The 25052-nt window shown below is 36.0% G+C and overlaps 1 protein-coding gene across 1 annotated transcript in view; it reads right to left on the reverse strand.

The window, feature by feature from the left end:
• PRKAR2B (protein kinase cAMP-dependent type II regulatory subunit beta) overlaps positions 1-22542 on the reverse strand; it is an 82006-nt gene extending 59464 nt beyond the window's left edge. Inside the window, exons 1-2 of the mRNA XM_016145863.2 lie at positions 22091-22542; positions 902-937 (exon numbers count right to left, since the gene is read on the reverse strand). Of these exons, the coding sequence (XP_016001349.1) occupies positions 902-937; positions 22091-22403 (349 nt within the window). The 5' untranslated portion in view covers positions 22404-22542. The remainder of the gene's footprint in view (positions 1-901; positions 938-22090) is intronic.
• Positions 22543-25052: the final 2510 nt, after the last annotated feature.

Raw genomic sequence — 25052 nt, forward strand, 5'->3', positions numbered from 1 at the left:
ATTTTATCAGTAACTGCCACCAAATTAAAAATAAAACTCAATCTTAAAACACTTTTAATAATATTGCACAGATGGAAATAAGGTAATTTTATGAAATAAATTAGTCATTTGTATTATATAAATGTCAAAGATAATCTGTTTGAAATGTTTATCTCATGTTTTACAATGAAAAATTCTAGTTACATTTAAAAGAGTAATTTCTTCAAAACAAACATGATAACACTTCATTTGTCCTCTATCTTCAGAGAAGGTATTCCACCAAGGTAATAGTTTGTCTATTTCAATGTCCAAACTCATTCTTCTTAAATTATTTTGGATAGAAATGCTCTCAGCTGTATCCTATACTTCTCTACCAATGTACATAGCACACAGGATGATGAACCTAATTTAACCTAAGGTCTATCACCATGAATATGCATTAAGTTACTGTAGCATCTTTAAGAAAGCAATGACCACAGAGGCATTAACAAATGTAAAGCAATTTGCTCCAAGTCTAAATGACCCCCTGAAAATATTTTAGGTTTTCCTGTTATTAAAAACTCCATTACTGTTTCCATAGTGTCCTTTACCCAACTTTCTAAATCACTGCTTCTAAACTTTGGCTAGTCAACCAGATAACCATGCACATAATAGTGGATCAAGAGCAAGAATAAATATTGGGGTGGGAGACTCCATTTGAAAAGGTACATTAGTCTCACCGTAATTTCAAGTTCACCCAATTAGAAAATGTTTCCAATTAATTTCTTGTTCTTGATTATATCAGAGGTTACATTACCTGAGAAAGTGACTGACAAATAAATCATTACAGTAACTATTCTCTTTATACCTTCTTGTCTAATACTGCTTTCATTTTAAAAAAGTCACTGTTAGTAAGCAAAATCCATAATACAGGCAGACTTACCTGAGGCACGCCTCGTGAATCGGTTTATTACCGGAGCTAAAAGAAAAAAGCAGAATAATATTAGATAAAAATCTAATTTATCCAAAGCACTGAAAAGAACCAAACTGTTAAGTGATCCCATAAATTAAATGAAGAAAGTGAGTGAATAAATTATCAAGAGGAAATACCACAAACACATGAAAATAATCCCTACTTAATGGAACCAGCTTAATTTGAGACAGTATGTATCTATATATTTTTGTAAACAATTTGGCAATTATATCAGGTACCACAAAAAGTTTACCTTTTAGTAGGGTAATTCTACTTCTAGAGATTTACCCTAAAGAAATACCACTAGAGAAAGACAACACAATATATGCATCCATTTTTTCAGCAGCATCACTTTTACAATAAAAAATAATTAGGAAACAAAACTACAAATGCTCATGTATACTGAAATCATCATTACATGAAGGACAATATATCCTTGATAATCTTAGATTTAAGATGTGTGGCTTTAACAATGCTTTTGTAACCCAAAGGTCCATGACATGCAAATCTGTATATTGAAAGCTATGACTTCAGGCTGCCGTGTAGGAGTTCATCATACAGCTGGTAAGTTCACCATGGGCCCACTCCCTGGATTCAACTCAGTTCTGACTGGTGCTTCTTGGCTTTGTTTACAGTTACCTTAAGAAGTGAAGTTTTTAAAAAAACTTATTTCTTGCGAGAAGCAGTTAAATTTGTGGTTCATATTATTTACAGAAAAAAAACATCATGTACCACACTGTGTGTTTTAGTGACACAGTGTCATACTACTATAATGCTTTCCAATACTTCAATATTTTTAAAACAGTAATTATAAAAATTATTTACACTATTGAACTAGGTCAAGCAAAAAAAGAAGCCACAATTTTTATCAGCGCTACGGTACTGCATGAAAAATATAGATGCACAGGAATAAGTACTAGAAAAAAACTGTGTCAGATGTTTTACATTAATCCTTGTAACCATGCTATTAAAATTAAATATCAGCATCGCCATATTACTGATGAGGACATTTTATAGTAAGGCTCAGAGATATTGATTAGTTTGCTTTAGATCACACAGCAACCTGTGGCAAAGCTGAAATTTGAAACTAGGCACACCTAGCACCAAAATGCTGCCTCAGAAAGAAGAGAAAGCAAATATACTAATTTCTGAAATCACACAATAGGTAAATATTTCCCTCCATATTGATTTCCATTGTTATTAAAGATTAGCTTTGTGAAGTAATTCACAAACCCCATTATCAAAATACTATAGTTTACAACAAAATTATATCTTCCAAATTAAGAGATAAAACTCTCATAATTTATATACTGAAATAATTTAGCCATATATTTGCAAAGTCACAAATTACTAATACGAAAACCTTTCATTGGGTAAATTGTATGTTATGTATATTTAACACATAAAAGAAGAAAAAAAAAGTCCATTAGTTTTCTTGGATCCTTTCAAACCTGTTTTTCACATCTTCCAAACGTAGTCTAAAGAAAGCCTCCCCAGAAAGCTACAAGGACAAGAAACAGAGGATACAAAAAGCTTCGACCATAGGAATGCAGGACAGATAGTGCAAGCTGATAACCTCAAGATGAAGGCAAAAAGCATTATCTAGGCCTTGGGGGGAAAAAACAAAGTAGAAACATTCTCCTCCTGCCTCTCTAGACAATGACAACACAGCATTACCAGCTTCTGGCTGAAACTCAAGGAAGTCTTTGTTCTCCTCAGGCCTTCCCTGTCTTTCAAAGTGTTTAAGGCAGAGATTTTCAAAACAAGTGGCACTGCCATCTAGAAGGCGTAGTCTAAGTTTGTGAGGGCAATTTTTCAGTTGTCACAATAATTCAGAGAACTTCTTCGGTATTTGACAGACAACATAAATCGGTGGTCCCCAATCTTTTTAGCACCAGAGACCCACAGTGCTCCTATGAGAATCTCATGCCTGATGATCTGAGATGGAGCTGAGGCGGTGATGCTAGCGCTGGGGATTGATTGGCTGCAAATACAGATGAAGCTTCCCCTACTCACCCACTACCTGCTTTGCGGCCGGTTACTAACAAGCAATAGACCAGTACTGGTCCATGGCCTGGGGGTTGGGAACCCCTGACGAGAACTGTCCTGAATCCCATAATTTTTGTCCTGCACTACTTTTAAATATCCCGCTGGACATTCATGATGGCAAAAAGGTCAGTTTATAACCATCTGAAAATAGATCCTAATGCTGTTTTACACAAACATTATTATTTTATACAGTTTTAATATACATTAAATTTTCCACAACACAGCTACAACATAAACCAAAGAAATTCTGTGTTTTTTTTTTTTTTGAATGTTGTTTGTTTGGAATTTTACTAATAGATGTTCATCATTTCAAAAACTCACAGCACTCCTGGAATGCTGCTTGGGGTATCTGAATTGTCAGTACATTAGACTTGACCAGACTATACTAGTGATTTCACATGTGAGTGGGAGACTCTAACTACATTATGTCTTCTTTTGTACATATTGAGACAATATTAAATACATTTTATTTACTATACTTCCCTTATTTCTTCTTTATAGTTTTGCTAGAAATTATATCAATTTTTAAACTGTGGGTAGATAGGTTAAATGACTATTATTTCCATTTTCTAATAGTTAATGGGGCACGGGGTCAGGCAGTTAAGAAGATGGGGGCACCAGGTAAGCGGTATGCAGCAGCCAAGGTAAACACTGGGTTTTGATAACCATTACCAATCATCCAATCCCTCATATCCATATCCCTCCACATCCACTTGCAAGGAAGAACCACGTGTTTCCTGCACAGAATTTTGGCAAGCTAACAATAACTTTCACAATTTTTCTAGATTTTTAAATCTAGCTACCAAAATGAAGAAGACGATTGGGATTCAGGGTAGAAGCCTGCACTCAGCTGAGTGCAGGGCAGGGAGAGCAGGAGGAAGGGCACTGCGGACAGTCCCTACTATTGGGGATGAGGGCTGGGGTGGAGGGTCAGACAGACACCTACTGGAATCATAAGGTTTAGGCACCACTACTGGCCCCACTGTTGTCTGTGAAACCCTGAATGAATCACGTCACTCTGACTTAAATTCTCAACTTTTAAAATAAGAAAAGCAAGACCTGCCCTCCTTTCAGGGGTGGTGGGTGAAGAAAATAAAGAAACATCTTTGAAGTGCCTGTAAACTATAAATTCCTATTCAAATGTAAGACTGATGTTTATTTATTGTAAGCTACTATAACCAGTTTTAATATTACCACTTTTGAAATATACAAGTACACAGTAGTACCAGTTCAGAAGAAGTTAACAGATGTTTTAAAATATGACAACTCAAATTAAGTATTCTCAAACTCTTGGTTTTTACCTTTAGATTCTCCTATTTTATGAATATTTTATGAATATTTATCCACATCCACACACACAAATACTAGAAACTAAGAATATATAGAAAAAAACAGCAAATGTATTATCTGCCTGGAGGAACATAAAATATGATTTAAGACTTTACAAAACTAATATTTTTAAGAGATACGAGATCTTAGTGAATCCTCAAGGAAAAATGCAGAAATATTTAAGTAGTGTTGACTTTCTCCTAAATGCCATTCCAGTGGAATACTCGGAATCCCATGTTCCTATGAGTATCTTCACACTGTCTAACCAGAGACTCCCTCAAGCTCCCAAACCATATTCCACTAGATTGGTCTAGTCCACCACAAGCCTTCTTTTATCTTGGAGCATCCTTACAAGAAAAATCTCCATTACTTGAAGTAAAACTGAACGAGCTTCTCTATTCCTACAGCCTCCCACGCCTGTGATTCCACTGATGCCAGCAGGACATTATCTTCCCCACTTCTTTATGCCCAAAGCCTAAGCAGCGCCAGGTGGAGAAGAGACCTGAGTCAATATCTGCAGCATGAATCAAAAAACTACTAATCAATAAACTAGCATGAATCGGCACACAGGGCAAGTTTCTTGTCCCACTTATTTTACTGCTTCTTTGAATGTATATTCTGAGCACTGGAAATATAACCAAGTCCCTGCCCCAAACAGTCCCTGCCCTCGATCAAGGCTAGCTATATTTTCAAATTCAATGACAGCTTATACAATGCAAGCAGCTACCTAACTTAAAAATTTAGGTAAAAGAGAAATTCTGTAGAAGACTAAAAACTTAATAAATTCTATAACAACAAAAGCAGTTAGCTAAAAGCATGAACCAATGAGTCTGGTCTTTAAGAACTGAAGTCAGGTGATACTGGTACACAGTTTGAACCTCTGAGCAAATGCCGGGAGAGAAGTTCCAAGTTAAAGAAATAAGAGCCTAGAGTTGTGATCCATGATCATTACACACATGCGCACGCGCGCGCCTTATCTATACTGAAGCCATGTTACATAGGCCTTTTGCAGAAAAGTGTTCATACACACTTAAGTGAGATGTACACAATAATCCAATAGTCACGTTTTCCAGCAATAGACAGTTTTTGGATCTGTTAACCGTCTAAATAAAAGATACTAAAATTATGTAAATTGAACCATGTTAGCGAATTATTTATGAGGGAGTATATAATTAGCTCAGAATAAATTAATTTCTCTTATACCTATGCTTCAAAAATTAGTGAAATAAGTCTCACCCACTTCAGCTTTTAAAAAGTGCTACCTTTAAAGATCACTAAAAAAAATGCACATTTTTGTTCTTTCTATTCAAAAACCAACTCCTCAAAATATAACTGATATTTTAAAATACTGTGCTAATAAAAAAATATATAGGAAAAAAACACTGCTACTTCCTTTTGCTTATGAATGAACTCGATTCTCTGTTTTTTAATTTATGGGAACTTTATCAAAAATGCCCTCTTAGGAACAGAGAGAAAAATACAGTTTCAGCTAAGAAGAGTCCTCAGGTAGCTAAGTTTACAAAACCACACACACGGTTGGTGCAATAGCAATGCCAAGAGAAAGGCTCCCAAATACTTTTAGGATTTTAAAACGTGGGTTCAGAAGAGCAGTGGAATGTAGGAAGGCTATTGTTAAAAATACATAAATTCGATCTCTGCTTCTGCATATGCTAATACTGTCCCTTCTAAACCTATGTGGCCAAGTACATGCAAAGGGTAGATTTATGGAGACTACTGTTCAGTTTCTAAGAGTGAACAATATAAATTACTAAGAATACCAGGAAAGTCAAAACCTTAAGAGTTCAAATTGTCACACATCCATAAAGTCACAATAAAACAGACCCAGAAAAGGGTAATTAAGAAAAATATAAGGGCTTTCAAATAAAGAACATCTGAGAAAACAATCAGGGGATGTGATAAAGGTTGGCCTGATCATAAAAGTATGGTTATAGAAATCCTCCTATAGTCTAATCCCTCCCCATATCTTCAGGGTAAAGATGTCCCTGCTATTCCAGTCTCAGCTCAATGTCCCCTCCTCAGGAAGCCTTTCTCTGAACACCCAGTTTAAAGTAGCCCCCTCCAGTTCCTCTCAATCACATCATCCTGTCTCATTTTCTTCAGAGCGATCAGTGCTATCTAAAGATATCTAGCATATTATGTTTATTGTCTTTCCTCCCATGCTAGACTATAAGCTCCTAAAGGCAGGGGCCTTCCTTGTCTGTCTGCTTCGCTACTGTATCTCCAGGGCCTAGAACACTGCTTGATATAACTAACACATATTAGGTTCAACGATGCTGAATGAATGGTGATAATGAAAAATTAATGAACAGTGGTGCTCCCTGACACCTAAAGATTATTTGGACAAATGTGATATTTATACAAGTATAAAACTTGTGAAATCGATAAATCAAAATACAGTACTGGCTGAAAACATAAAAGACTGATTAGCCTTTGGCTTTTTGTACAGTAGCAAAAAGCAATCCCATTTATGTCCCATAATTAAGAAAATTTAACCGAGATGTTAGTGTCCAACAAAAATAATGAAAAATTTCACTCGATAATCAGTGTAGAAAGCAGTAGCACTTTTCAATTAAAATGTGGAAAAGAGGATTTCAAGGGCATCCGAATTTCTATTTTTTTTAATCAAGGTGAAACTGGTATACAATGAAATGCCAATCCAATGAGTTTCGGAAAACATATACATCTATGTAACCAACACTCCAGTCAGAATATAAAAGTTCCAATACCCTAAAAAGTTTCCATGAGCTCCTTTACAGTTGATTCCCACTGTCCTATATAGGAAAATACCAGTAGGATCTCTACCCCTAGTTTAGTTTTGCCTTATCTTTTAATTTAATATAAATGTGTGGCTCATTCTTGCTATTGTGAGGATAAGTAATTTGTTCTTTTTCACTACTTAGTATCCCATTTTATGAATAAATCACAATTTGTTTATCTATTCCCCTGCTGGTGAACATTTGGGTTGTTTCCAGTTTGGACCATTTTGAATAAAGCTTCTGTAAATAATTGTATACAGTCTTTTTGTGAAAATATGAATTTCTCTTGAATAAATGACTACAGTAGAACTGCTGGGTCATAGGTAGGTGAATGTTTAACTTTATAAAAATTCATAGTTTTCCTAAATGTTTGTACTATTTTATACTCTCATAGGCAATACATAAGAGTTGTAGTTGTTCCACATCTTTGCCAACATAAAGTATGTCTTATTTCATCCATTCTTATAAGTGTTTAAAGGCATCTCTTGTGGTTTTAATTTTCCTTTCCTTGACAACTAAAAATACTGAGCACCATCTTATGGGCCTATGAGCCATTCTTGATTTAAATAATTTATTTTTTATTTTTTAATTACAATTGGTATATATTAGTTTCAGGTGTACAACAGTGATTAACATTTACATAACTTATGAAGCAATCATACCAATAAATCTAGCACTCATCGGATACCATATTATTACAATATTATTGACCATATTCCTTAATGTTATACTTTAGATCCCCATGACTGTTTTGTAACTACCAATTTGTACCTCTTACTTCCTTCCCATTTTTACTCACTCCCCAAACCCTCTCCCATTTGGCAACCTATCTATGAGTTTTTCTGTTTTGTTTGTTTGGTTTTTTTTTTTTTTGTTCTTTAGATTCCACAGGCAAGTGAAAGCATATGGCATTTGTCTCTCTCTGTCTGACTTACTCTACTCCCATGATACCTTCTAGGTCTGTTTTTGCAGATGGCAAGATTTCGTTCTTTTTTATGAATGAGTAATATTCTACTGAATTTATGTCCTGCCTCTTCTTTATCCATTCTGATATGGTGAAGGAAATAGAAATACAAGCCTAGCAAGTGAGAGGGTCCTCAAATAGATGAAGCCAGAGAGGCCCACACCAAGACACATAATAATTAAAATGCCAAAGATTAAAAACAAAGAGAGAATCTTAAAAGCAGCGAGAGAAAAAAGCAACTAGTTACCTACAAGGGAGCTCCTGTAAGACTGACAGCTGATTTCACAACAGAAATTTTGTAGGCCAGAAGGAAGTGGTATGAAATATTCAAAGTGATGAAAAGCAAGGACCTACAACCAAGATAATGGGCCATTCTTATGTCTTCTTTATTGAACTGTTCAAGTTTTTTACTAAGTTTGATTAGGGGATTTTTATTACTGAGTTTTAACAGTTCCTTTTATATATGCTCAGTAATGACAAACTAGAATATGGAATAGGAAAAAAATCCTAGTTTTAATTAAAAAAAAAAAACTCATACTATACCATACACAAAAATAAATTATAGATATACTAAAATCTTGAGTCTGAAATTCAAGACCTTAATTTTTATAAGAAAATAAAGAGATTATCTTTTTTAATTTCGGGTAAAACATAAGCGTAAAGGAAAGGAACAATGTTAGGCTACATTAAAATTAAGAAATTCTGTTCGACCAAAGTTATCAAAAACAAAAAGAAAAGACAAGCTTCAGACTGGGAGAAGATTTTTTTTTTAATGCATATTACCAACAAAGGATTAGTAACCAGAATATTTAAAAAGAAAGAAAGGGAGGAAGGGTGAAGGGGAGGGGGAGGAGAAAGGGAAAGAAAAGAAACCCTCTTACAAATTAGTAAGAGAAACACAATCAGCTAGATAGGAAAAATAGGAAATATAAGAAAAATATTTTTCACAGAAGAGAAACTACAAATACAGTCAATGAACATAAAAAGATGCTAAGTGTCACTGGTAATCAGGTAGAGTAAATCCAATTCACAATGAGAGTCCATCTAAAATCCACCCTACCGGCAAAGCTTGTTAAAATTTGACAACATAAAATGTTAGCTTGAATGCAGAAAACCAGGAACCCTTATGCAGCTGCCAAGAGTATAAAGTGGTGTAACAGCTTTGCAGAGGAAATATAGCAATATAAGGTGCAGTTAAAGCTGTCCATCCCCTACAACCAACCTCTCCACACTTAGTATATATTCTAGAGCAGCAGTCCTCAAATTTTGTGGTTTCAAAACCACTTTACACTATTAAAAATTATTTGCTTATATGGGTTATATCCATAGACGTTTATTGTATTAGGTATTAAAATTGAGAGATTTAAAAATATTTCCTTTAAAACAACCGACAGGAAAATAATTACGTGATCATAAATAACATATTTTTATAAAACATAACTAGATTTTCCAAAACAAACAAAATTTAGTAAGCAGAATGACTCCACTACTTACTTATGAGAAAATGAAAATGGGGAAAAAGGCAAAGAATATTATTATTACTATTATTATTTTCATCCAATAGACTCCCTAGAAAGATCCAGGAATGAGAGAATGGTACTCCAGCAGTCTCAGGTTACACTTTGAAAACCACCTTAAACACTCTAGTATATTTGCATAATACATACAAACACACATACGCTATGTTTACTACAGCAGTGTAATAACAACAAATTGGAAAAAAGAAAAACATTTATCAAAGAATCGATAGTGTCTATTTATACACAAAACAGTTTAAAATACCACAAAGCAGTTTAAAATAAACGAACTGAGAGCTACAGGAATCAATGTAACATCATCTCAAACACTGTTCTCAAAAACAAATTGAAAGATGAAAACTTATGTAATGAAACTTTTATAAGCAGCATGATTTATACAAACTTTGAGAATATGCAAAAAAGCACTATTTCTCATCAATGAATAAACGTCCATGTAGTTATAGTACAAAAACATGCATACAAAATACAAACACCAAATTTGTCATAGTGGTGGTTATAAGAAGGAATTTAAGAGACTGGGTAAGAGATGGGTACACAAGGGGCCTCCTACTACACACGTGATATTTTCTTAAAAGGAAAAGAAGTCAAGTGTTAAAATGTTAAAATGCGTTGAGAGCTAGGGGATGGCTTATGTGAGTGTTCTTTATTTAGTCTCTGTTCCTTTCTGTACACTGAAAATTTCTCATAATTTAAAAAAGAGAGAGAAAAAATGTTCTGCTCTTCTTGGTTTTGGCAAATAAAAATCTCTCAGTATGCTCTAACACTATCATCATCAGCCTAATCAGATTAGTTCCCATTTTTTTGATTACTATCTTTGACATATAAAAATTATATATATTTAAGGTGTACAACTTGATGTTTTGATATATGCATATATGTTAAAAGACCACCATGATCAAGCTAAATAACTTATTCATCACCTCTACATAGTTACCAGTCTGTGTGTCAAGATTTAAGATCAATCCTCTTAGGAAATTGCAAGTATAAAATACAGTATTGGTAATTATCATTTCCATGCTGTATATCAGATCTCCAGAACTCATTCATCTTGCATTAACTGAAACTTTGTACTCTTTCAATGTTAAATGTTCTCCTAAAACATTTTTTACAAAATATCCTTTTTACAAATGAATTCTAAAATTCGAACACTAAAATACCTTTGGGGTTTTTTTTAAGGAATTATAAGGGAATTATTTTAAGGAATTATTATGAATCAAAAGTTCTATTATTGCTAAGTTGATAAACTTATGTTAATGACAGACAGTCCAATAAAAAAATCAAAAGACCTGTAACAACTTCACGTAAAAACAAAGTTATCCAAAAGGACTATCTTTTTTTTTCTTCTAAAAATCTACTACCATAGTAATTTGTAATGAAGCAAATACAGAATTATAGATTTGGGGGGAAAAACACATTCTAATGTAAAATTTAGGTATAAATTTGTCCTACTCTGAGCTAACTCTCATAAATATTATGACCTGAGGAAATGGCAACAAGCTGTCAATTTAATGCAACTACTTTTTTCCAATTAATTTATATTTCAGACGCGTATTAATGTTTTTACTATAAACATCTGCCTCATTTATATAAAGTGGCTGTTTTCAATACTCTTACTTTTTCCTGAGTTGTTTTAAAATTATTTGTTAAATAAAATCATAAACTTGGAGATTTTGCATATCCTATCAGTTAAACACTGATTATCAAGGGGGGATGGTGTGAAAACAAAGCAAAGGTTTTTATCTCACTGCCTTTTTTTTTTTACTTTTTTTTAAGTCAAATGGAATTAAAGGAGGGCTTGAGATTTAAAAGAACATGAGTTTTTTTAAAAGTTTGAAACAGCTAAAAAATCTAAAGACTTTCATATTTTTCATTAACAACTTTTTAAAAAAGTTAGTTACTACACTGCCTTGAAAGCTACCTCTAGTTTCTTATTTTCCCAAACTTCATTTTTAAAAACTGTATTTTTTTTGTTTCCACTGTTTCTAATTTTTCATGTTACTACTCTTAAAATTTTAGCAACTAAAAACAATGTTCATTTGTTCTCCATAAACTACCACGTTTAAGAAGTATGAGGCAGAGGAAAGGGGCTTTACGGACCATGTTTATCAAATTAGTGGAGGAAAAACAATGACATGAATAAATACGAAAGAATAATAACTGAGGCAGAAGATAACACATTCAGTTTAGGACAAAATTATCTGGTAGTACCTGAAGAGTATGCACACAGTGGTGGCTGGTAAGCAGGTAGATGTGTCAATCTGAAGCTTAAAGAGAGGGGAGGTCTGTGCTGGAGCTAGGACTCCCAAGGGCAAGTGAGCTATGAGGGGTGGGTAAAATTCACACAATAAAGGGAGGAAGGTAGACTGCACTCAGGATAGTAGGAATGATGAGGAAAGGCACAAAGAGAAAAAAAGACAAAGCAGGTTCAGGGCAACAGACAAGTTTTGGATTTGGCACAGGGTACATATAAGCAGAAGCAGTGACATGTGGAAAGTTCAGGTGGGTAAGAATGTCTCCTCATTTAGAATATGAAATCCTTACCAGCAAGACAAGCCTGTGTGCCTGTGTTCTTTGCATTTTGCACAGTGATCGAATCAGGCTAAAATGTAACACAGCCCCATTTTTAATACAATGAAGTTAAAATCTGGGTAGCTGAAGGTAGGCTAAGGCTTTTATTAGGAGACTTTTAAAATTTTACATGTCTACGAGGGTTTCGATCACTTTAGAAATATACATGTACAGCCATTTACTACTAATTAGACATTTAGTATCCACCTGAGGTTAAAGTATATTTGAGCACCTACTGTGGGCAAAGTGCAGTACATGCAGGAAAGCCCGAGAGGGAGAGTGCATATTCCTACACGTGTCTGCCTGCCTAAGGCTGGGACAGCTGGCATCTGCAAAGCTTACTCTGATGTAGGACATATTCATCCTGCCATATGCCATATTGATACCATTAATGTTAACCAGAGGATCTTGCAAAGATTTTTAGTAGACGCAACATAAGCCAGCCTTTGATAAAGAGTGAGATTTGGAAGGAAGTTAAGGAAAGAGTACTGGGTACTCAGGACCGAGAGAATAACATATGCAAGAATATTTGGCTACATCAAAGTGCCATGCAATGTGCCTCTATAGATTGTATTATTGGCAACTTAATGGATATTTACAAAAAATGTACCTTTCCTACATGCATTTTTACAGTTAAAATCTATTTAATAATACAAGAATGATAAACATTGTCTCAAAAATTACAAAAAAGGAGTGAAGTCTCCCTCCTAACCAGTTATCAGCTCTAGATACTCTATGAAACAGCATCTCTTTTAAACTATTTTAAACTTAGATTTTCTAATTCTGATTGGCACTTCTGTTATTTAGTGATTCTTAATTAACCGCCTATAATATATGATTCTCTTTGTCACATCCCCCAAATTTCCACCAAGAACATTGGTACTTTACAAACAAGGCTGGATTTCAAGGTGCTGACAGAAATACAAGTTTAATAAGATTTTATTTCCTTTAGAATTTTCCTCTTTATTCTGCTAAATTTCTGAATCAACTTATCTAATGAATAGCTACTTAAAAAGACACATAGACACACACACACACAAACTAGAACTCTGCCTACCTGCAGGTCCTTATAATGTAAGAGATCAGATCAGCAAAGCAGAGCTGATCATAGCCACCTTGTATACTAATAGAATATCAAGCTGTATTGTTTGGTTTAGAGTTATGGTCTCCAAATGGGTTCCTGCACCCCAAGGCAGAGTATAAGGCAAACCTCTGGGGTGTAGGAAAAAGTAGAACTTAAATATTACTTTTTACTACTTATTTTCAAATTTATATTGTGGAAGCTTTATCATATACATAATAAATTAATTTACTCATATATGTATAAAATTTATAAAGATATTAAGAATGCATATTCAAATATATTTTGCTAATGAAGGTAATTTTAAAAGTTTTGAGAATTAAACAGCTCAGTATATGAGGTGTTCATTTCTAAAAATAAATATTTTATTGAATTTCTAAAGTATATGAAGTGCTAATTTGGGTGGAATAAACAGGAAACAAACTGAAAAAGGGAAAAATCAATGCTGGGCTAGACTAAAAATTTTGACGGAAAAGTACATAGCTTGCTTTTTGATATGTGGTTCTTTTCAACCATGCATGTTACTACTACAAGAGTTATTGAAAACAAAGTCTATGCATCATGGTTAAGGAGATGGGCTCCGAACTCAAACTGTCAGGCTCAAATCCTGACTGCACCGTTTACTTTAGGGGGGCTAACTGATACATATAAATGTCCTTTTTCAGTGTCTGGTTCTTAAGCAGCCAAAATGTTAATAATTATTAAATAAATAAAAAGAACATCATTTTAAAACAGTAGCTTTCTATAGTAACTGAAATGAAACAGCTGAGTCATGTTTTAATGTGGTGTAACCTTTTGGAATGATGCTTTAGGGGTCTAACTAAAATGTATTTAAACAAATGGAAGCTCTTTCCCCTCTTTTTTAAATCCAAAAAAAATCCCCTCAATCGCTCCCATGAACTATTTTGTCTTGGAACAGCTAATGTAAATTAAACAATGTCTGTCCCTAGCAAAACAGATACCGAAATAACTTTATACAGTATATCTTCTTGGCTTCACTTTTATGTGGAACATGTGTTTATATTTTGACCTTTTGTTTTTTAAAAAAATACAGAAACATTTTTAAACAGCAGCAACTGGAATAAATTTTTTTTTTAGTTTCCAAACATATTAAGCTACACATGGCAGAGCCTATTACTGAAACATTTATAAATGTTACGCCAACTGTGTTTCTATTTCTAATTTTTTTAGATTGTTTTGTTTTCATGTAAGCCATGACCTACAAATTTTAGCTCAAATTCTTTCCACAAAATTCACTCCCATAAAATAAAGATAATGATTGGCATCATAGTGAGGTTTTTACACGGGTTTCCTGACTATACTAACCACTCTTATTAGTAATGGGTAAGAGTGGAAGAATAAGAATAAGACCAAGAATATGATAATAATTCATCTAACTCAGAAAAATCACTGCACTTTTTTCTTTCAACTGACTCTTCTAAGGTGACACAAAAAAGTCTAATATGAGATTTCACTGCTATGAAAAAAAAAAATCAAAGAGCAAAAAAAAAAAAAAAAACCTGGTATGTCTGAAGGCAAAAGCACTTCTCTTTAGCCTAACCTTTTAAACCTTATCACCTTGATGGAAGAAAGAATTCATAATATGTAAGTTAATATAAATAGCACACAAAATGTAAGTGATAGTTCTGTGAACAAGACCAAAACCGAATAAATTTAGAACTTTTCTGGCTCAGCTGCTCCATCTGTTAAATGAAATAGATTATATATACTATCTATGAGACAGTCTCTGTGAAAAGGACTGATTCTTAAGAAGTGTAGAGATAGAAAACTTAAGAGAATCATTTTTTCTTAAAAAAAAAAATAGGAGTTTGCTCTCAGTAAAAATTTCTGAAGCAAATGAATGAGTATAGTATCCTACCTTCCCACTTTCACACATTCACTCTCCTTTTAAGCCATCCCAGGTCTCAGCCCCTTTCTGAGCATGTGACTCTAGGCATGACTAAGGTAGACCCTGCAGTCATTGCATGCCTTCACTGAATTCCTCACCCTCCAATAGCCCTACAGGCCCTCTCTATTGTTACTACTCTCATTAAATGACTTTCTTAATGGGTTACAAATAGATTCACTGACCAATCTGAAGCTGTCAATATTTACACAGTTAAAAAAAGAAACCCATTTGTTTTTTGACACAGTTATGAACAAAATCTTGACAGCTGGAAATTTACTGGAATCCATGAAATAAGATTTGTAACAATAAATAATCGTTAATTATTTATTCCCTCCGCCCAAACACCTTACATCATTTTATGTGCAACCTCAAATGGAAAGCTTTTAACTATTTTATATTAAATAATGGCTGAACAGTTGGATTTTTAAGATAGGTAGACCAATCAAAGTATCCAATGCTTCAATTATGTTTAGGTATTTTTATTTTATGCCCCCTCTTCAGACAAAGTTTAAGTCACTCAAAGAACCCTTCACAAGTCCCAAGTGATTTCACTCCTCTCTCTTGCCACCCTCCCTCTTTGTTCTTCTCCCTTAATCTCCGTACTTCCCTTTTCCCAAAGCCTAAAACAGATGGATAATAATTTGAGAAAATACACTATTTTAAGTCCTTTTATGTCTCAATTTCAAACCCTAAAGCAATCCACTTAATACTACTATCAAAATTAACAATGTTCTTAACCATTCTACTTTGAAAAATCACAATTACCATTTTTAAATCGACTCTAATGTTACTGTTTTACACTAAAATAATGGTTTCAATACTTTAGCCATTTGTCATAAATGATGCAATCCATTTCAGGAGGATTTAAAAGTACACTTCTAATAGCCAAAAACCATCAAGTCTCATTAATTACAAAATCCTGGGCTCTTAGCTGCAAATTATGAGTTGAAAGGATATGGTTTATTACTACTCAACATAACTTCACAGCTCATTTCATACTTCATCTTTCTAAATAATGCAAACGCTGGATTCACTTCCACCAAATACAATAAAATAGCTATTCTGCAAGAAAAATTTCTGTAAGATTTCATATTAATGAGACATTTGTTTAACAGGTAATCAAACATGTAATGAGATGAAACAGGACTGCTTGCTGTGTGCAATCCTAGGGGCCTTACAAATATTAATCCATTTATCTTTGTAACAACTTTATGATGAGGGTACTATTAATATAACATATCAAAATGCCTAGCACAGCACTTCATGTATAAAGAAAATAAATAATGTATGAATTTAAAGTAAATTCAAAAAATAAAACACCTCACCTTCATGAACACTTTTCAAACCAATTAAATGTATTTAAGGAGTTGATGACATATTAAAAGATATTTTAACTTTCAGTTAGTTGCAACCACTAAAATAAATTTCTTTAGGTCATATGTTGACAGCTACATTCAGTGAGAGACAATACCTAACAATTGGCTGTATTGTCTCATAATAGTCTCTAGTCACCATAGAGAGAGCGAGTTCTTAAATAAGGGCACACAAAAGTGAGCCTAATAAATCCACCAAAACAGCAATTCTTTGAAGCTATGATTACTCTCTATAACTTACCATTATCAGTTAGGCCAAGAACTCAAAAGGTAAACATACTTTTTACTCCCAGTATGAGCACAGTTAAGAATATTTTCACAGCAGATTCTTGGAAAGTCGATCTGTCTATGGCCCTTACTGCTCTGCCATCTCATTTTAGGAAGACCACATAAACCATTTCAACAGATGAATTTCTGGCTTTTATTTTTCAGGTTACAATGAAGCCTAGTTCTTCTAATTTTGTATCTAAGACTAATATTTACTCATAATCCTCTAAGAAAACTTTCTTAGACACATGCATATTCTTCCCAACTCTCTTTCAACTAATTCTCACGATAAATAATTTTGTTTTTTTAGTGTTCTATCACCACAACCACCACCACTAGGAGCTCCAACGTTCAAGTATTTTGCATGATTTTAAGGATCTCTGGTAAATTCTCCATACTCTGTAAATTATAAAAAGTCAAAAAGGTAAATAAGATTCTCCAACAAAGATTTAATATATGTCAGAGTTAAGAGGATTAAATCATAATTTTACATGGTAAATTTCAATTTATATACCTTTGATATGCTTCCTTATTAGGTATGATTCTATATTTTTGGCTTGTGTATCCACTCTGAACTCTAGATCTTTTTCTTCCACAAAAGAGAAAATTAGTTCTTCCATATTTTATATTAGTTTATTTTTCTCCCAGGTTGATTGCTCTTCATAACCAATACGTAATTTATTTTGTTCTGGCCACTTGTCAATTTTATTTACTTCATTTTTATAATTTCGGTAATTTCACTGAAGAAATTTTGAGCAACACAAGATCTCACAATAATACCAATATAAAACCATCACAGGTATTCCCCACTTTTCAAAAGTTCATGTTTCGCCAGTTCACTTTTATGAAAGACCTTTATTAGTACATACGTATTTTTGCTAATGAAAAGAAATCTGAAAAGGATTTTCACTTTTCCAAAAATGGCAAAAAATGGTGAAAATACTGTTTAGCATTTTTGTTTTTTTTGGCAGCAAGCTTGTAGAGGAAGCACGTACCCCGCGCAGTAAGAGTAGCACTGCTTTTACTATATGTTAGTGTTATTTTCGGTTTTATGTGTTATTTGGTATGATTTGGTAGGACTTTTGGGGTTCAAATTTTTTCTATCTAAATCAATGGTACAGTTGACACTTGAACAAACAGGTTTGAACTGCACAGTCCCACTTACACACAGAGTTTTTCAATAAATACTGTAAGTGTATTTTCTCTTCCTTATAATTTTCTTAAAATTTTTTTCTCTAGCTTACTTTACTGTAAGAATACATTATATGTTTACATATAATGTAGTATATATGCATATAACATTAATGTTCATTTGACTGTTCATGTTATCAGTAAGGCTTCCAGTTAACAGTAGGTTATCAGTAGTTAAGTTTTTGAGGAGTCAGAGTTATAAGGTTTTTCAGCTTTTCAGGGGGTTGGGGCCCCTAATCTTCCTTCTCAAGAGCCAACTGTAATTGCTTCTTTACTTTAGAAAAGATTTTATAAAAATACTCTATTTTCCGAGGAGGGGGGAACCTGTAGTTACCATAGATTCCACTCCAGTTGGTACTGATCCAACTCTTTGGCCTGTAAACTTTAACCTTTGCCCTGTAAACTTCTAATAAATTCCAAACCTGGGGACACTACCCTTTCAGAAGTGACAAAGTCAAGCTTTATTCACTTTCTACAGGATGGGGAAGGAGGCAGAGTCTTCATTATAGCTTCTTTCAGGACTTTAAGAGTTCCTGGAAGAAGGGATCACCATATGCCATTGTTATTCTAACACCTAAAGGTTGTCCTTGTAATCGGAATTGACAGCAAACTGAAAATAGAAATTAGAAGCAATAAAATTAGGAGAAAAAAGGGGAGGAATGGGAGAGCTGTCAGCAGAAGAAGGGATTCTTTAAAAAAGTAGGAAAGAGTAAAGACCACTTTCACCCATCTAACTATTTGGCCTGGTGCCATCAATGGCCATGCTACCAGACCCTGGCTGGTTTATTTAATTCAACCATCACATGAAGAGATCAATGTCATTTGCTTGATCCCTATGTGAGTCAATGGCCACCAGCTTCATGGTCAAAAATGTGCCTTTTTGCCAATCTCTCATAAATACCAGCACTTGTCCTAAAGGAATTCATGAGAATGGGCATGAACCAATCAATGCAGATTCACCACCATTCCTAGAAAAATAACTAGAATAACCTGACCTGTGAGTAAGCCCATACTACAATTGTCATTTAGGAAGAACTCCCTGATGGTCTTGGGTCAGAGAAATGGGAGTAAGAAACAAGGCTATACTACTTACTAGCCTTATGTGTGACTTTGGAGAAGTAAATTTTTCAGAGCTTTAAAGATAAAACACATTATGGTAGAGCTTGAGGTAAAAGGGATGTTCAAGTGATGGTAGGCTCCACTCCATTCTGGAGCTGGGCATTAAGAGCACAAGGATGGAGCCAGGCCCACGTGTGTTCCAATCCTGGTTTTGCAACACACTAGCTGTGAAACACTGGGCGAGTGACCTTCTCATCTTATAAAACTGGGATAATAATTTAAAGCATTAAGAGCTAGTGCCTAGCACACAGTGAATGTCAATAAACGGAACTATTTTCTTTTAACTATTAATATGAGAAAGAGACATCATCACTATCAGTTGATCGATGTTTCTCAAAGTGTGGCCAGGGAACTATGGATATCAGAATGACCTGGCATGTCTGTAAAAAAAAATCCTATGTTCCACCCCAACCTGTTCAAAAAAGCTCTCTAAGAATGGTACCTAGTAATATTCATTTCTGAATCACACTTCCTTGAGATGCATACTAAAATTTAAGAATTAATGATCCAGCTGGTCTTATGCTGTGTCACAGTAAATTAAGATTTGTATTCTAGTAGCTAGTCCTTACTATGCTAAAATTACCCAAGATGTGTTTCTGCAAGTTTTTTAGCACTTTTTTAGACCTAGACATTAAATTGATAGGCTTGCTTCTGTTTTTTTTTTTTTTTCTTCTTCTTCTAATGGCACTATTCTGACATTTTCTTCCCTCTCTGACCAGAGATCACTAAACTATGGCCTTGGTTTATAACCAGTTTTGTACAACTCCAACCTCCAGAGGGAATATGTGTTCAAAGGGCTATTTTAAAAGAAGAAGCGATAGAGGCCAAATGTTGCTCACAAAGTCTAAAATATTTGGACCTTTACAAATATGTTTGCCAGCCTGCAATTGTTTTTAAACTCTGGGTCTTATTGCAATTTACTTTATATAAGAGAGAACTGATTATAATAGAAAATGTTTTAGTAGATATTTTCCACTGCACCTAGTAAAGTACCATTGCCAAAGTTTTTTTGGGGGGGGTGTGTGTGTGTGTGTGTGTGTGTGTGTACAAGATAATGATCAAATTGTATTTGGTTGCAACCAAAAAGTTTTTTGGTCGTTGGTGGGGTAGGGCTGGAGTTAACAAGTGCAGCTGATTAACAAATATTTATTAAAACTCACATTGAATAATTTTTACGATAAAGGTGCCTTGGAGAATATAAACCCATATAAAACGATGCCTGCTGTTTAGAACTTAATGGCTTATTTTTTCACTGCAAAATGGAAATAAAATCTGTTCCATGTATAACATGCACTGTTGTAAGGAAAAAATGGAATTATCAATGCCAAGTACTTCAAAAGCATTACATAAACATTTTAGTTATACTAACACCACATTGTATTGGACATATATATATACAGGTTCTTTACCAAGTCCCTTAGTTCCTAGTTTCCTCCAATCTTGGAAACTAGCCCTTTTTTTCCTTTGTGTGTATGCATGTGTGTGTATATACCCATGTGTGCACGTGTGTGTTGGGAGCATAAAAAGAAGTATTAGATGCTTCTGCCCTTTCTGTGTCATCCACTAATGGCTTCTTTCATCTATTTAAAATATGTATTCTTTGATGTTTTTCCTGTTTCTAGTAAAATAAAATTTTAAAAAAGCATTTGATTAAAATCTCATGCAAACAGAACAAGTAAGATTATGATTACCCTATCCCTGGATACACTAAAAAGTCCAAAATTAAAAATTTTTAAGTGACAATCTTTCCTTTTATCTAAATAGAGCACTAATTTCCAGGGCTTTTGTGATTGTTTTGAACAAGCTAAATATATGTTGATTTTATAACACATTTCAACAATTTTGCAAAGAAAATAAACACGTTCCTAGGAATATACACAAGAAAATGACACTTTAAAATGTTTTCATTATATGAAATGTGTTACAGACACACAAACCACAAGCAGCGTAAATAAATAAAAGCTGGTGCAATGCTGAATGCATGTTTGCCTTATATCACAAAGAAACACTCGCACACTGTACACCATATTTCAGCATGGGATACCATAAAGATAGGATTTAGGTTTTTGTGTAAATGCAGGAGGCTGTAAATGTGAGTGTGGCTGAGTGTGTTAGGAAAAGAGGGTTGTAAGCAGAAGGGGTGGGACTTGCCAAGAGGAGCTATTTGAGAAAATTCCTTTTCTTTCTCTCATTCATTCTTTCTAGTTTCGGTGTCTGGCACAGTCCTTACAATTACTCATTGGCTTTTCATTCTAAAGACAACAAGCTTTCAGAACTTCCTACAGTGTTTTTCACACACTTATAAAAAAGGCACCAAATCATTCAATATTTGTTTTCAATAAAAAGCAAACTATTAGCCCGTTTCCTCATTCAAAAGAACCCATGTTTGCAGGCTAAGTAAGATCCTTTGTTGTGTGTCCAAAAATAAAACGCGGTATTGGTAAATTGGAAAATAACAGATTATATTGTTTCCACGAATGTCAGAGCTATTACCATAAATTTTGTTCTGCCCCGGTGAGTTCAATTACCCTTTTAACAACAATGCCAATCTAACTGACTCCCCCCTCCCACGCCCCCCGCCCCGCGCTTGCCTTTTCGTTTAAAGATGTACCGGTTGAAAGAGGACGCTAAGTGGGCCAGTTTCCTTTATGCACAATGGTATCCGATCAGCACAATATCTTCGAAGTTGTCTTGAGGATGCCAGCCCCAAGCCGGCCGCCCAATACCTCCTAGCCCAGGACCAAAGGGAGCAGAGAACCCTAACCTTTTAGCTCCCCACCTCCAGAGGGGACGAGGGGGAAAGCATAACAAGAGAGCAGAGTAGGAAGGTGGGCGAATGGGAGAGACAGAAATGGATGCTGAGGGGGTGGGCGAGATGAAAAGGTAGGGAAGGTGGAGAATGCGGTAAGAGGTGTGTGAGCAAAGCTGAGGGATTAATGAGCAAAGGAAAGAACGGCAGTGGGAAGCGGGGGCGCGCAGGGGTTCGGTCCTCACCATTGAACGCCCCGGTGTCCGCGGCCTCCTCCTCCTCCTCCTCCTGCTCCCCGTTCTCGGAGTCGGTGTGCATGGGCTCCTCGGCGAAGTTGACCCCTTTGCTGGGGGTACCACCCCCGGCGACGACGTCCGCGTCCCCCCAGGTCCTGCCCTCATGGCCGGAGCGCGCGGCGCCTTTGCGCTCGTTCTCCTGCTGCAGGCGCGTGAAGTGCTGCAGCGCGAACTCCAGCAGGTCCGCGGGCTGGTGCCTCAGTACCTCCACCGTGAAGCCCTGCAGCAGCTCCGTCAGTCCCGCCGGGATTTCGATGCTCATCCTGTCTCCCCGACGGCAGGCGCCTGGGCGCCGCCCTCGCCCCCTCCCGGGACCGGCCTGGGGCCCCGCGGCTGCTGAGCGAGCGCGGACGGCGCTAGCGGCCCTACCCGCTGCGAGCGCGGCGCACTGGGCCCCGGCAGCCCCGCTGGCCCGGCGCGCAAATCCTGGCGCGCGGAGGCTCGCTGGGGTGGCGGCGGCAGAGCGAGCGCGACCCCGGGAGAGCTGGCAGCATCTCCAGCTCCTCCCGCTCTCGCCGCGGCTTCTCCTCTCCCCCACCCGGGCCGCCCCGCCCCCGCTTCGCCGCGGCGCGCGGGAGGGAGAGCAGGAGCGCGCCCACGTGACCCCCGGAAACCATGGCAACCCCGCCAGCGGGCGCCGCACACTGGCCACTGAGACAGCTGCGGGGCTGAGGACGCTGGCGCGCGCTGCGAAGCTGGTGGGGAGACGTGCTCCCGCGCGCGAGTAGGGCGCGGGTCCCCCGACTCAACACTAGCCGGCGTTTCCCCACCCTCCAGCCAGCCAAGTGAGCTTTGTTGTCCACCTGTCTGCACGCCCCGGAGCGAGCCGATCCCTCGGCCGAATTCTCACACGTCATTCACCACAGGGAACCCACGCAGACCTCGTGTCACGCGATTTGCCCTGAAACTTCAGCCTCCACCTTGGTAGCGGCATTTTGTTTTCCTGCGAGAGTCTAGTTGCATTGATAAGTGTTTAAAGTCGTCTCGTGGTACTGGTTCTCTTTTGGACAAAGAAATAGTGCCCAATCTTTGTAACACCTTTTTCTTTCACCTCATTTTATCCAGCCTCTCTCCATCAATCTCGTTTTATGTGTTTTGCTTTACCGATGCTATTCCATTGTCCACTCTATGCCTTTACTATCATTTATTGAGACAAATGCACCATTTGTTGTGAGGCACTTATCAAAGTTAGTCGATGCTTTTAAACAGGATAGTGCAGCAACTGGAATAAAATGTCATAGTCAGGACAGATGGTCCTAAAGCAAGAAAAGCTTTGCATGATTAGGCTCTTAACTGTTTATTTTAAAACTTCCCCTTAAACTATGAGTGATTCTGAATGATATCTCCAAAAATAAGAATACTTCAATATAAAAAGAAATAGAGATGTGTGCTTTTAAAGTAGAAGTCCTTGACTTTGAAACGAGGCATCTTCTGTAAATGTTTGCAATTTTGCCAATTAAATGCTATATAAAAACACATGGTTTATTTTCTACAATGACCACCATATCATTGTAAATAAAATATTTCAAGATCAAGCTCACTTTGTTACCCTGATTTATCTTTCTATCCATAAGAAAAGAGTAAATATATGACCCGGGAAATTCAGTAACTAGAAATTGAGATGTAACAAATTAGTCCCTTTTATAAAAATACACTATTAACCTTTTGTTCATAATCCAGCTTGTTTTCATTCCATGATTGAATGTTTTCTCCATTTCCATTTCTTATAAACCTCATAATAATGTTGTTTTTAAGTAGAGTATCTTTAATTGTAAGTGTCGAGCGTTTTAAGAAATAAGGTTTTATTAAATGCCATGATCTTCACTGCATGGTCCACAATATTATTTGCACTGTAACCATATTAGCATTATTTAAACCATGTAAGCATTATTATCTTTATAAATCTAGTACTTTAAGACAAATTCGTGTCATCTGTCTTTATGATGTTTTTATCAATATTAGGATTGTTTGCATGCGGCATAAAATACAAAATACAGTAACGTAAACAAGATAGAAGTTCCTTTCCCTGTAATGCAGTTCAGGGCTGGTATGGTGGTTCCATGGTCATCAGACACCCAGGCTCCTTCCAGCTCCTTGCTCTGTAATCCTCAATTTGTGGTCCAAAATTGTAGCTCTATCTCCAGTCATCTTATCCATATTTCAACAAAGAGGAAAGTGGAAAGAGAGGGGAACTTCCCCCTCAACCCCATACACACCTCCTCACTAAAGGACACTTCCAGGAAGTTAAACATACCTATATTCTCATGGCCAAAATTTAGTCAAGATGGCCATACCTATGGTGTAACAAACTGCATTTTCCAAAGGTAGCTGCAAAAATATCTCCTGTTCCATGTGCTTTACTACAGTTAGACCTTGCCACTCCCCCATCAAGAGTTGAAGTCTTAATTCCCCTCCTCTGAATTTGGATGGGGTTATGAATGCTTTGATAGACATCATGCTAGTATGACAGAAGCAGCCAGCCCTGTGATGCCCTCTCTGAAATGCTGACCCATGGACTCTATGAGCATAATAAAAAGATAGTTGTAAGCCTCTAAATTCTGCCACAATCGTAACTGAAATACATGGTTATAAGGAAAGCTTGGGAATGTAATCTACTTTGAACAGTGATGCACAAAACAAATATTTGGAGATTAAGGAGAACCAATTCTGGGGACAATAATCAGTGTCAGTCACAATGCTTAACACTCTTTCCCCAGAAATGGCGGAAGAATAAAACACTCTTTTTTCAACCATTTACAAGAGCTATATTTCAAAGTGGCATCCTACATTTAGTGTTTGAAAATGCATTTATTACTTCCTGTGGATTGACTCTGTCATCAACCACAGTGCCAAGGTTATGTGGCTATCATTTCTTTAGGGATATAGAAGTAAGTCAACCATAAAATGCATA

This window comes from Rousettus aegyptiacus, unplaced genomic scaffold, assembly GCF_014176215.1.
Source record: "Rousettus aegyptiacus isolate mRouAeg1 unplaced genomic scaffold, mRouAeg1.p scaffold_m13_p_13, whole genome shotgun sequence".
NCBI classification, from domain to species: domain Eukaryota; kingdom Metazoa; phylum Chordata; class Mammalia; order Chiroptera; family Pteropodidae; genus Rousettus; species Rousettus aegyptiacus.